The 14,936-nt window shown below is 35.2% G+C and overlaps 1 protein-coding gene across 11 annotated transcripts in view; it reads right to left on the bottom strand.

Moving 5' to 3' along the window:
• Abca6 (ATP binding cassette subfamily A member 6) overlaps positions 1-5,149 on the bottom strand; it is a 57,021-nt gene extending 51,872 nt beyond the window's left edge. Inside the window, exons 1-4 of one of the 11 annotated variants that reach the window (XM_042702621.1) lie at positions 5,071-5,149; positions 4,896-4,979; positions 4,452-4,577; positions 809-909 (exon numbers count right to left, since the gene is read on the bottom strand). In XM_042702621.1, the coding sequence (XP_042558555.1) occupies positions 809-904 (96 nt within the window). In that variant the 5' untranslated portion in view covers positions 905-909; positions 4,452-4,577; positions 4,896-4,979; positions 5,071-5,149. Of the gene's footprint in view, positions 1-808; positions 910-1,425; positions 3,334-4,451; positions 4,578-4,895; positions 4,980-5,070 lie in introns of those variants that run through there. The other 10 variants (XM_042702617.1, XM_042702619.1, XM_042702618.1 and 7 more) reach the window with 10 other exon arrangements.
• Positions 5,150-14,936: the final 9,787 nt, after the last annotated feature.

Genomic DNA, 14,936 nt, shown 5'->3' with positions numbered 1-14,936 from the left:
AGATGCCCCTTAATAGACTAATGGATCAAGAAAACATAATATATATGCACATATTTATATATTACTGAATTTTACTCATCCATCAGAAAAAATGGTGTTTTAAGGAAATGGAGAGGAAATGGGGAGACTTGGAATTACATTAACTGAAGTATGTCACACCCAGAGAAACAAAGGTTGCATGGTTTCTCTCAATAGTAATAGTTAAAAATGTGCCTAAAAATCTATAAGTAAACACATTGGGTGGTATGCAAGGGGTTACAAATGAATTAACTGAAGTATAGTAGACTTTTAGGAGAGCTCAAATCGTGTAGTGTTTTAGAAAGGTAAAGTCAAAGCCCAACAAAATAAGCACTAGTAAATGGGTACATTGTAAGAGGAGGGATAGGAACAAGGTGAGAGAGGTAGAAAAATAAAGGGGGAAAAAGGAGGAGAACGCAGTTGAGAATTCATTGTACATACCACAAAATTAAGTAAAGGAAGGGGTGGTTGAAGAAAAGGAAGGGGTGGTTGAAGAGGGGTGACACTGATCAAGATTCATTGTACTGATAAACTGCTTTGGTAAGTGGTGCCTCCTTTGTACAACTACCTAAAGATAGTAAATATTAAAATTTTACCACATATATTTTATGTAATTTCTTTTTTTAAGTATGAGCAATACTTTTAGTATTGATTGTTATATCTCTCAATTAAACATACACAACTAGCGACAACTTCAAAATCAATTTCCTGTTTAAAATATAACATTTGAAATAACTAGGCAATGATAGAAGAATGCTAACTGTGGAAAAAGGCAAACTTTCAGACATACCAACAAGCTATTTATTTTCATTCTCCATTTCATAAGAAGATTCTTGTGCAGAAGCACTCGAGTTTGCTGATACAGACTTCTCTGCTTTATACCCATTTTACCTGTTCGGCAAATGAACAAGGATAAGTAAACCACAAATATCAGGATAAGAACCTTGATTTTATTTTTGAGAAACATATTTACTACTTTTGAGAACTAGTTTTAAAAACTATCAAACATCAGTACAATAAGTCCTGACTAAACTCAACTATATTCACTTGAAGCTATATGGAGGAGTGGTAATAGTAGGAAGTAGTGATTGTCATTATGCTTTTCCATTGTAATGCACACATATTACATACAGTATTGTAATACATACAGTATTACAATGGAAAAATTCTTGCTAAAGTTCAGTTATCTAATGGAAGATAATTGCACATTTTTTACCTTTTATACACTGAATTCAATAATGTAAATAGAATAAAATGCATCTCATTCTATTAATACTTATTTCTTGTTTCTTACATTTTAATACAAATATCAGAGCCAATCAAAATCCTGATTCGTTAAATTCATCTGAATCATAAGCTATATTCCTTAATTACAACCCCAACAAAATGTTTTCTTATAAAACTTACCTTCACATTGAAGTAAAGGACTTTTAAAAAAGAACGAGGCTGTGGATTATAATACAAACTCAAATTTCTTGAAAATTGATTCTAAGGCACAGGAAAAATAAAACATTTCTCTGAAATTTCTGAATTCTGAAGTCTCTGAATAACTCAGGAAACAGAATTAAGTTTATATAAGAGAGAAAGCAGAAGTTACATAGGAAAGTAATTTTTCCCAAATACTTCCAAATAAACAGAAAATATTTTTTCTAGTTTTTAGAATCACTAAGTTTAAATATTATGTCAAATTTGTATATCAAAATATCCCAATAATTCTCCTTCAGTTGAGATAAAGTAAATTTTTACTACTTTCCTATATTCTAATGCTATATCCACACAAGAAAAAGAAAAACAGTAAAAGTCTTCAATCTAAACATAAATACTGGAAGCATCAATATTGTACGAAAAATAGATTGATTTTTAACCATGTCTACTCACTTTACTTACTGTCAGAAAAGTCAGAAAAAAAGTACTCTGAAAATATGGTTCTCTTTTTGTCTAGTACAAGAACTAAACTTTTTTTCCCTATGTAGGTACTACTTCTTGTTTATACTCAGACCAGTTTCTGAAAAAGGATATAGTCAGCCCAGCTGCACACGATTAATTTGTTTATTTTTTTTGTTCTGTGCTCTTTTTATCCCCTAAGCCAAGTATTTTGTAGAGAAATGACTGCCGCATGATTGGTTGAGAAAAAAAAAAAAACACCCATGTTTGTTCATTTGGCCTTTCAACTGCAGGAATTGGGGAGGAAATGGCAAACAAAGAAAAATGAAACTGGTCCATCAGACACCATGGCATCAAGAAGGAAAAAAAGGCAAGAAAAGCAAAAATAACTAATCACACAAAACACTTAACTTTCAATGAGAAATAAGCTATGTTTCTTCACTACTTATGGCTACATACAACTGTCAATTATAGACTTGGCAACTTCACACTATGTGGACAGAACATGCTAGAGCTGAATTTCTTTTCTTTCCGAAAAAAGCTAAACAATCCATAGTGTGTCTTAGAAAAATTTCTTGGATGAACAAATGAATTATGAACAAATTTCTACCTTTTACTCTATTCATAATAGATACAGGATTTTATAAGATACGTAAACAAAATAAAGTATAGTGAATTACCAATGCTCAAAAAACATTACAAATATTCAAGAGGGCTTTTTTTTGCAGGAATACTAGAAAAAAGAAGTCTATTTCTCTGAAAAGAATTGTCAACTTTTCTTGCCTTGTCAGAGTAAATGGCAAAACAGGAAATCAAAGTCCAAAAGGTCATGAATTGCAAAATCTCAAATATTTGACATGCTCCCAATCCACAATCATAGGCTGAAAAATATGCTAGAGAAAGTGGGATAATTTTAAAACAAGTACAGTCAAAGCCATAGCATTATATATCTATGACTATACATGCATGCATTCATACATGCATTTACATACATACATACATCCTTGGCAAATATATAATGGATGTAGATGCAGCTTTCACAAAGAATGAAATTGTGTTGTTTGCAGGGTAATGGATGAATCTAAAAAAAAAAAATCAGCTATGTGAGCTAGACCCAGAAAGGCAAAAAGACTGCTTTCTCCTCTAACTATTCTACAAAGTACAAAGAGGAGTGACAATCCAAAACTATTCTATGGATCATTATTATCCTGATATCAAAACCAGATAAAGGTACCCCCCCAAAAAAAAGAACTCTAAGAAAGACAATTTCCTTAATGAATGTGGATGCAAACATCATCAATAAAATATCCAAATTCAATAATATATTTAAAAGGATCATGTACACTGATCAAGTTGATGTCATTCCAGGGATTCAAGGATGGTTCAATGTATACAAAAAGTAAATGTAATATAACATATAAACAAAAGCAAAACAGAAACACAAAATCACCTCAATAGAGGCAGAAAAATACTTTCCTTTCATCCCTTTACAATGATGTCCCTAGAGAAAATAAGAACAGAAAGCTCAAACATCAATATAATAAAGACTGTTTTATCAGTGTAGTTGTTTCCTAGAAATAATATTTTTGTCTTGTTATTAAGTTGTATACTGAACTATAGGCCTTTTTAAAGGAAATAGTTCTGTTCTCAGATTCAATTTTAATAAGTATACTGAAAAGCAAGATTTTGGAGTCTTCCTCTGTAATAGGTCAATTTGTTTCAAGGCCCTGAACAATTTCTTAGCCTACATTTGCTTTTGGTATAAAAAAGAAAATTACACTTCTTTAGGAAGTTAACTTCATTTTTTATTTCACATTTCCTTTCTCTGTTATTTCATATAATATATGTTACATAATGTAAGCCATTTCAATATTGGTCTTTTTAAAAGTACTGCTTTAGTTATAATTATTAAAACTATTATCTTGAGGTCAATGATTTTTACTTTTATCATTATTACTTCCTTTACTTCTCTTCACTATCAAGTACCTCTCACATATGAAAAATGTTGATATAATACAATGTATGCTCCCCAATATATTTGATACATATGCTCCCCAAACATTAAGACTTAACATTTTGCTACATTTTCTTTAATTTTTTTAAATTACATATATATTTAATTAAGTCTCTTTTGTAACTTTTCCAAAATCTTAAGTATTTTTTTCTCCACTGAAGGCATCTTCCCTCTTATTGGTTGGTTAGAACTCAGGGAATTAGCACCTCTAATAAAGTACACTGCCCCTTATGTCCAGTCCCTTTTTTTGGGGGGGGGGTCCAGTCATGGGGCCTGAACTCTGGGCCTGGGCACTGTCCCTCAGCTCTTCAGCTCAAGGCTAGCGCTCTACCACTTGAGCCACAGCGCCACTTCCGGCTTTTTTCTTTTTTGCTTATGTGGTGCTGAGGAATCGAACCCAGGGCCTCATGCATGCAAGGCAAGTGCTCTACCACTGAGCCACCTTCCCAGCCTGAAAGGCACACTTTTCTTCTCCAAATATTTTTTTTTCTGGCTGCTATTTTATTTTGGATTTAAATTTGGTTTTTCTATTTACCTGTGTTATTGATGATCAACAGACTGGTGCAGAGATCCTGAGGAACTTGTCCAGGAGACAGGAAATACAATTCCGTCTTAAATTCCCAGTTCTGGTTATTTTGCACAGAAAGCTCAGCAGTACTGTCTGTGCAATGAAAGAGTAAAAGAATGTGCTCTGAAGGGCAGGCTTGCAATGTCCGGCAATATGTAAATCCAGTCACGTGGGAAGCAGAGATGGGAGAATCATAACTCAGGGCCCGTTTGGCACAAAAACACAAATGTTAGCAAAATACCTCCAGTAAAACAAGGTGAGCATGGAGTTTCATGCCTGCAACCCGACCTACATGGAAAGTGGGACTTTACCTGGAAAAATCAAGTGAAAGGGGAACCACACAGTAAAGTGCTTGCCTAGCCAGCACAAACCCCAGTAATGAAAAAAATCTAGACTATTAAGTCACATTACCTGGGTTCAAATCCTACTTGCACCATTTAGGAACTCATTGTCACTGTGTAAATCATTTAACCTTGCTGGTCTCCGATTCTTCAGCTATAAGGTAAAAGATGAAAAGAATGTTGTAAAGACTAAACGTAGTCTTCAGCACCAGTGGGTCTCAGTTTCCAACATCCATGATAATCACCTGGAGGACCTGTTAAAATGCAGATGGATGGACACAATCTTTGGGGCTTGTGGTTTGATAGATCTGGAAAGTCCTGGTTAGTCCACCCTTAAGCCTCTAAAACAGTGCACACGGCTGTGGAAAGATGATCTCCACAGCAGCAATTATCACTGAGTTCAGTGATTGCTGTTTCTAAAGCTTATTTCTTACATACAAAGTCCCTTCTGTGGGAATTGCTTCACTTCTCAAATATTCCAATGAAATGTGGCTTTTGTTTGACTCAGCTTGACTCATTCTCCCAGTGGGAACTACCAATGAAATCCTTAATAATGATTTATGTGGGGGAAATAAACTAAACTATCTGAAGTATGTGAACACTACTAGTTTCATTATTTGAGTCAAAAGAACTAAGAGAACTGAAAAAAAAATCAGATTGGGGGATTACAGTCAGGTCTTTATTAACAAAAACCTTTTCTGAAGCTTTTCTTTCACTATCTTGGCTCAACCCTCTTCCAGTTATTAACAAAACTTTCTTTGGGGATGAGGAGATGGTAACAGGTTTTTCTATCATTTGGAGATCTGAAAAGTTTCAGAAGACTCCTTATCAAAAGAAGCCAGGTGCTGGTAGCTCATGTCTATAATCCTAGCTACTCAGGAGGCTGAGCTCTAATGATCATGGTTACAAGCCAGTCCAGACAGGCAAGTCCATGAGACTCTTCATCTCCAATAAACTGCTCAAAAAAAACCCTGAAAGTGGCACTGTGGCTCAAATGGTAGAGTGGTAGCCTTAAGGGAAAAAAAAAGCTTGGGACAGTGCCCAGGCCCTGAGTTCAAGCCCGGGGACAGGCAAACCATTTCTGTCCTTCAGAACTTCTGGCTGTTTGCCTTCTTAAGTTTCACAAGTAGTTAACAAGTAATTGGAGCTATCTTCTGGCCCACTCTGCATTGTGTGTCTTTCATTTTGATCCCATGGACTCTGATACGAAATGGCAAATGATTTCCCAAGTGAACTAGTAATTGAGCGACCATTTCATTCGATAGAGTTCAGCCTTTGGCTTCCCAGAGGCTACCTTGCTGGTTCTGCCACAGTTTCAGCCGCCCCACGGTCCTTTCTGGGACTGACAGTCCTCTGCTGACATCTTGTGGTCAGAGCATTTCAACCATTTCTTACCCCAGCCTCTGCCAAGGCCTGGAGCTTGTACTAAGTAGGCTTCCCCTTGACAGGATTAGAAACATTTCCACGGCCTCTGAGCCTTTTTCTTAAAAGACAGACTTTATTTGTAAAGTATTTGTAAATAACCTTGTCACAGACAATGGTAATGACATTCATTCTCCCTAGCACAGGGCTCTAAATTCAAATTGGAAATTATCATGGTAAATCCTTTTGATTTTCAATCAGACAAAAAGGCCAAAAACCTTTAAATGGTTTTCTACATGATTTAGTTCACTTTTTGTCTGTAGTCTGCTGAATGTGTTTTGTTTACTCAGCTACATGGGAACATCCATGAAGACCAAAGTAGTACTGGGGTGTGTATCTTACAAAAATATATGTGATTATTTTAATGGCCAAAAGTCAATCAGATAGTGCCAATGTTTGTTGGTGATGGGTTTAAATTCTTAGCCTCTAGCTTACCAGGTAAACACTCTTACTACAGACATGACTCTAGTCCTGCTTTGCTGATTATTTTTTAAAGTCTTGCTTCCTGCCCAGGCTTGTACCTGGGCACACTTGAGACAGATGCAGACTCATTGAAAGACATTTAGGGAAGTACAATTGACATGGTACTGCCTCTTCCTTTTAGAAACCTATTTCTTTCTCTGAAATAGAATGTAGATACAAGAATTAACTCAGATCCAGAAACTAGGTCAGTGACCATGACAATTTATTGAGGCAATTGCTTTTAATCTACTCTTACATTTATAAAAGAAAGAACCACCCCTGCTGACCTACTCATTTGATACCCCTCCCCAAGGTTAGTGTTCATCCATTATCTCTGTAACTGTACAGGTCCTACTTTCTACTTCCCACAACCTACCTGTTGTCAAGGTAAGTATGGCCTCATATTAAAGCAGATAATACAATTTGATTTGGTAAATACCAATAGTATAAGAAAGAAGAGAGTTCCTTTCCAACCTGTACAGAGGTGATTTAGATGTTAAGGGGAGAGAGGTTCAGCAGTTGAAGAAGTAGAGAAGTATAAAGAGGTGCTCAGTGTGTGTGTTTGATTAGGCCACCTGTGTTTGGCAGCTGGCAATTACTAAAATTAGGATATCCTCCCAGAGCCTGGGAGGCAGAAGCTTTGTCTTCTGTAGTATTTATATTTAAAAGAAATGGTTCTCAGGTCTGTGAGAAGCACCTGAGCTGCTAGCAATGTACTTTCTAGGAAAGTATTGAGCTTTCTCTTGTTATGGAAGGCTGGAGTCATCCTACAAGTATGTGGTTTTGTTGCTAGAAGCTATACTAGTTTACCAAGTACAAAACTGTTGTCCATCAGTGTTCATTACAATAATTGTATCCATGTGGTTTGGGGTTGTTAAGCACTGCCAGCTAGCCAGAATTAGTCAAAACTGTCATTGCCTTTATTGTGAGTCCAATACCATGCCACCACTGAATTCAGCGATGCTAGTGTATTCCCAGTGCATTCATTGTTGCTTGGCATTTTAGTCATCTTTGTTTTCCAGCCTTATGTAGCATACCCACTTGTCAGCATGCCCAGTTTTCCAAGTTTATTCATCCTTTTTTCTCTACTGCATGCCATTTTTATGTGGCATTGTGTGGGCCATGGCCTCTTGTGCTTTTAGCCATGTTCACTCCATCTCCTAGGTTCTGGCCAAGAAAAATCCTGCATACCACAATAGTGCTTCCTAGTAAATTAGTCCCTTGCTCAACTTTATTTTCTGCATTACCTGATCAAGCACCCTCAGATCCAGTCCCAAGCACGTTCTCCAAGCTCATGTAGGTAGCTAGGAGTTGGTCAGGACCACACTGCATCTTTTGCTCTATTGTTCAGTTACCTGTTAACTCAGTTATGAGTTCGGAGACACTAGGTCTTCAGCTCTGGTATGATAGTCCCTTTCCCTAGGCAAGACTAGTAGAATTTTTACCAATGTCTATGACTTATCCCTTATTGTTGGGCTAATGGCCAGGATGGGAAGTTGGAGTAGTTTCTGGAAGAGAGCTTGGATTCCTAAAGGTGCCCTAGGGAGTTGAAAGCTGAAATCTTGTTTGCTGGGAGTGCTCTCAGAAGCTGGAGGGAAAAAAGTTTATTTCTGAAAGGGAATGCAGATGGCTCATTCTAGCATCCATTACCACTAACAACAGTGGGCCTTTCTCTGGACCATATGACAGAAAAGAGAGTTTAGAGTGACTAACTCAATGTCCCAACTATAGCACTCTTCAGTTGGTACAGTGAAATGCAATTTCTTTTGTAAACAACAGCATATGGGGAAATTTTTCATGGTTTGTTGTCTGTGATGTTTTTGTAGAACTCTGGCTACCTAGTTTGTGTGTTACCATGGATGGCTTTCCTTCCAAAGTTGTCTTTCTAGTCCACACAAGGACCTCAAAAAAACCATCTGGGCTAGTGCACATTACGATTTCTTTCCTTTCAACTCCTTAATAGCTAACATTTTTGTTCAGTTTCTCAGATCAGTTCTTAGGAGTTGCGGACAGACTCTTGCTTTCTTGACAGTTTCCCTCAGCTGATGTTATCTCCCTCACTTATTGTCAGGGCCACACTACACACTTTGCTTTACTGTTCCGTTACCTATTTACTCAGTTATAAGTGGACTCCAAAGCTAACAGCATCTGCTGTTTATTTCCTGTTTATTTCCTTTGTCCACTGGACATCTCTACTTGGATAAGCATCTCAAACTTAATAAATCCCAAACTGAATTCCTGATCTTGCATTCACATCCTAAAACCAACTTCCTCATCTTCATCTACTTGATGATACTGGTAGAAGATGGAGTTAGACACAAAACAATTGATGATAATTCTACCCTGTTAGTAGTTGAGACAAAAACAAAGCAGAGTCAATGAATATTTTCCCTCACCCCATCTTCCTCCAAAACATTCAGAATCTGACCGCTTCCTACTACTTTACTGGTTTAATTCATCATCTCCTCAAATCAAATGCGGTAACCTTCTAACAGATCTTCCTTACAACACCCCTACACTCTTCCTGGCAGATGATATCACACTCCTCAGAACCCTCCAATCACTTCTGTTTTGATTCAAATTTCATAAAATTTCCATAAGGACCCCTCTGTTGTCTTCCTATCTTATCTTCTCCTAGTATCTATCCTTGATCAGTTCACTCAAGTCTCACTAGTCTAAAATGAGCAAAAAAACAGTAATGGTAACAACAGAGTTTAGGGTTGCTTATCAATTTAAGCTTGACTAAAATTATTAATTTTAGTCCTATTCAGTTACAAACTTGATTTCACTTATAATAATGTTTGAGGATTCAAAGAAAAGTCAATAAAACTATACAGTAATTACAAGTGGGCCGGAGGTATAGCTCAATGATTAAGTGTTTCTTTAACATAAAGCCTAGGTTCAATACCCTGCACAATATAAACAGTAATAGACTATGTAGTAATTATATAAAATATCAGACCATAACTGGGCCCAATAAATTACTAGTGAACAAATAACTAGTACTCAGGATCTTTTCCTTTATGTGACTCATATATGTATATTAATAACAAATAGATAAGGGAACCTCAAACAATAATGGCATCATTCTATCAAGAATATAAACCATAGCATTATGGTTCATGACAGTTATAAGAATTAAAAGAGGTCCAAGGCACCTCTTTTAGTGGTACAGTGTATTTTCGTATGCACAAAGCCCCAGTTTAACTTCCTAGAACCAAGAAAAAAAGAATTGCAGTAGACAGCAGAATTATTACATTATGTTCCATAAATCAGCAGTTACTATGTGTTAAAAATAATTTTAAGCAAAATTCTAAAAGTAAAACTGTAACCTCAAGTAAGGAATTCATTTAGCTATTCTTTAAAATTATGCTACAGCAAGAACACAGAACTTGAAAAATTCTATTTAATAAAGCTAATTGATATCTTGTCTGTAGGTAAAAAAATAATGAGCTGCAAAAACCTGAAACTGAGATTGCTTCCATCACAGTTGCAAGCATAAATATAAAAGTCTGAATAAACAGGAAAGGCTAGCCCAACAACTGACAACTGAGAGCCAAGATTCTGAAGGTAGATCCAGTTTATGTTTATCCTACTATTTACTTCACAGATAGCTCAATTTGACCCAATGATTAACTAAGCAACTTCATTAGGACCTATTTTTTGCTCTCAGGTATGGAAGAAGTAGATTTTGGTGTTTAACAGATCACCTTTCATTATCAAAAGTCTAACATGGGAAAGCATATGATAGATATAGGTGAAAAAAATAATTATTCTGATATACTGGCACTGTGATAATGCAAAAATCCTCTATCTTGATAGTAAATCTTATAATTGGTTAGTTTGTATATATTATCTAGTTGTACGTGCTTGAAATTCTTGAGAACTTGATTTGCTTAATTTTAAAAAGCAATTGCTATGATTCACTAAAGTTGTTTATGTGCTTGTAGAGCATGTGGTCACTAAATTAAAAATATTGCCTAAATGTTTGAAAAAAATAGATTTTAAAATTCTAAGGAAAGAGTAAGTAGTGCTAAATAAATGGAAATAATTGTTAAATGTAATAAAGTATACGGGAATAACTTTCATATTTGTACAAAAATTGAAATCTATAACTTATAAAAAGATCTGTAAGTTTATAGTATGAAAATGAATTAAAACTCACTTATTGTCAATGTTCTAATACTTCAAAAGTCTCCCCAATACTTAAAAAAAAACTACTAACAAATTTCATGCCAGGGTTTTGCTTCAATTTTAATATGAGCCACTCTCCCAAATATCAATGCTAAATAACAAAGAATCTATTTCAGTATACAAAATGAAGAGTTTGTCTTAATTTTCAGGTCTTAAGAGATTATTAACAGTATAAGCATATTCATTTTTCTTAAAGGACAGCATTGTGAATTGCACATAACACATTGTGAATAAAAATAAGTAATTTTTAAAATAGCTGATATAAAAATAATTCACCTGAGAATAAATTCATTCATTGTAATATACATTTTCAGAAAAGAAAATGTAAAACCAATGGGAACAATATTAAAAACATATAAGGAATAAGTAGTTATAAAGCTTATCTAGTTACAGAAAAATATAGATGTTATTTTAACCAACTCAAAGCACAAAATATTGATCGACCAACAGAATCACAATAAAAACAAAGGCAATGCTCACCGTAGATGGAATAATTGTACCCCTACAAAATACTATTAGTACTACTTGCAAAGCATTCATCACAGTATAGCTAGTTAAATGAGAATCTATCTTCTGTCTGCTGGATTTTAAGATCTTACAAGGCCAAACTGAAGAACCTATTGCTAGAAATACAATCACTGAAATGTTTGCTGAATTAGAAAAGCTACTCCAAAAATGTTTTAATGAATCAAAAACACTGACTTAAGACGTTTTGCTAATTTAAAAGGAAAAAATGCTTTTCAAGAAAATTATAGCCTTGGGCTGGGAAGGTGGCTCAGTGGTAGAGTGCTTGCCTTGCATGCATGAGACCCTGGGTTCGATTCCTCAGCACCACATAAGCAAAAAGAAAAAAGCCGGAAGTGGCGCTGTGGGCCAAGTGGTAGAGTGCTAGCTTTGAGCTGAAGAGCTGAGGGACAGAGCCCAAACCCAGAGTTCAGGCCCTATGACTGGACCCTCCCCCCCCAAAACACAACAAAACAAAACAAAAACTATAGCCTTTTACAGAGAATAAACTAGAAAAACAATAAAAGGTACACTCAAAATGTTTTTCAGTGTTACCGAGTGGTTCCAAATGCAGCAGAGCCTTATTAATGATCAGCCATTCAGCAAAGCCCAGTCTTTACTCCACCTTTACAATCTGATTGTGACTGGACAATACAGAGTAGATAAGTAATGCTGGGTGTTTTTTTCCATCTCTTGCCTAAAATATGTATCCATTTATTTACTTTCACTTATAAGAACATTACTAAGGTTAGTAAGTTAACCCATTTTAAAATAAAGACAAGGAACAATACATATTGAACACAATAAATAATAAGCTTCTATTTGACTTTTTGTCTTTTCCCCTCAGCTCACTTACCCATGCTTTCTTAAGAATTATGTAAGTTACACCTGAGTTAGAACGACATTGTCACATTACAAAGAGGAACTGAACATCCCTACAAATATCTTAATTCATGACCAAAATACATTCCCTCTGAACATATAAACCTAAAAAAATAATTTAAATGTCTTATGTAAAATGCTTACAAGAGTATGTATTCATATACAAAACAGTAAAAGAACTGAGCCTAAGCATTAAGAACATGATTAGTCAGCATAATTGACTTTCATTTTGTAGGAAAATAATTTACTTTGTACTGGTCACAGATTCACAAAATGTTAATAGTTTCCAAGTCTACATGAAAGCAAAAAAATGTTCTATGTTAGTCATGCTGCTCTATTTTATAAACACATTGTAAGCCAGGCACAGAGGCTCAATCCTAGCTACTTGGGAGGCAGAGATCAGGGAAAGCTATTTGAGACCAGCCTACAAATGAAAATTCAAGAGACTATCTTACTCAGTGGCTAGGTCTAGTGCATCTATTCTCCCAGCTTATTAAATAAACACTATGGCTTGGCTCAGTGGTGCACATCTGTTATCCTCAGTGACATGGGGAAGTCCAAGTAGGAGGATCAAAACTCAGACTCATCTAGGTATAAATCGAGACTTTATCTTGAAAATAACCAAGGCTAAAAGATACTGTGGGCATGGATCGGGTGTCAGAGCACCTGCCTACCATGTCTGAGGCCCTGAGTTCAATTGCCAGTACCTCTAAAAAATAAAGTGAGTAAAGTAACATTTCATTTTTTTTAGAAGAGCCAGGTACTTGGGGGAAAATATTTTCCAGTGACTGCTCTAGCAAACAATGAGTATACACTTTTGTTTCATATACTGAGTATACATGCTCAAGGTAATATATAATCACAAAATCACACCCAAAGGAAGGCCCCTAGGTGCTTATATAAGTACTGAATATTAAAGGCTATCTCTTTAGATTTATGGCACCATTTAGCAATGACTTGCTTAGAAAATATAATGTGCTATTTATTAATTTATCCACCAAGGTAAAGTTTCTGTAGTAAATGTGTCTTGATTGTGTTCTTCATGCAGTAGTATTAACTAGATGTAAAAGTAAGATTCTCGGGTAAAGAATCCAAAATTACAGTTTGGTTTCATGAAGCAAGTGCCTGCCAACTAAATCTTGTAAGGTGGAAACTTAGCTATAGGCTGTAAAATCCAAGTAGAGCCTTGTAAGATGATTCATTTAGAGGAGAGTACCTTTGTAACAGTAAGTATCTTTAGGAATTGCTAAAGCAATTGTGAGAAATATGAGTTGTGTGCTTTGTGCTGAGATAAAAGCACTATTTTAAATCAGTTGCTATAGTCTGAAATCATGGATATTGTATTATACATTAGAGACAAAGAATTAATAACTTCACTGAAGAGGCTGTCTATTTAAAGAAAGTAAGTTCCACATCTTTCTGTTGTCAATATTGTTTTCTAATGCACTATTCACATTCCCTATATACTTTTTGAAAAGACAGTACTTTTATACACCTGGTTAGAATATAATACCAATGAAAATTATTTATGTTATAGCAATGGTACATAAATTGGCTATGTAAGTAAATATTTCTAAGACTATATTACCCATATCTTATTTCAACTCTTATCACAGAGTGAATTTCTGGTTCTTATTAAATAAATTTATATATATTCTAGTTCCAACTTTTTTATCATGAGATATTAAATAAATCTACAGGTTGATTAAGTTTAAAACTATAGAAGAGAAATTTGAATAATAAAATTTACCAAGATAAATGGTGATCCAATAAATTATCCAAAAATAAAATTAGATGTACCCTTTGTGAAGAAGAGAATAAAAAACTTCTATCTTCCATGAAGGGTTGGGGAGAAAGTCTTCAACCTCAATCATTGCAGCAGAGAATCATACTGCTGCATAATAACTGAAACATCTATTAATTTTACTATAAGCAAAAGAAATATAACTTCTAAAACCTAATGTCTAAAATCACCTTCTGGACCAACATTTCACCTAATGCATTGTGACTGATGACTGCCACCTAGTGGATGTAACTTCTCTCAGTTTGCTACATTGAGAGTTTTATGGCTTACAAATTAGGATTTGGTGGGGACAGGGAGGGGAAGGAGCAGGGGAGTTGGTCCTGGGGCTTGAACTCAGGGACTGGACGTTGTCCCTGAGCTCTTTTGCTCAATGCTAGTGCTCTACCACTTCGAGATCCACTTCTGGTTTTCTGGTGGTTAATTGGAGATAAGGTCTCATGGACTTTTCTGCCTGGGCTGGCTTTGAACTGCAATCTCAGATCTCAGCCTTCTGAGTAGCAAGGGTTACAGGCATTAGCCACCAGCACCTGGCTACACATTAGGTTTTAAAAGGTGAGAACTTCCACTAAAAGTTCCTTTCCAAATTTAAAAGTGGAAAATTAAAAACTTTTTCAATGCCTTAGTTATTCTCTCTATGTATTAGTTATGTACTTATTTTTATTTAGACTGGGATGTTACATAGTTATGTAAAAAAGGGTACAGACTTTCAAAGATACCTATATAATGTGAAATTATTCTATTACTATTTCTTTAAATCATAAATTCAGAAACACTATTTTTCCAAAAGTGTAAAGGATGATATACAGACTACATTCAATATACTCCAAGATATAAACATGCAGG

Source organism: Dipodomys spectabilis, unplaced genomic scaffold, assembly GCF_019054845.1.
Source record: "Dipodomys spectabilis isolate Male_0828 unplaced genomic scaffold, ASM1905484v1 ptg000329l, whole genome shotgun sequence".
NCBI classification, from domain to species: Eukaryota; Metazoa; Chordata; class Mammalia; order Rodentia; family Heteromyidae; genus Dipodomys; species Dipodomys spectabilis.
This window is presented reverse-complemented; position numbering and strand designations above follow the sequence as displayed.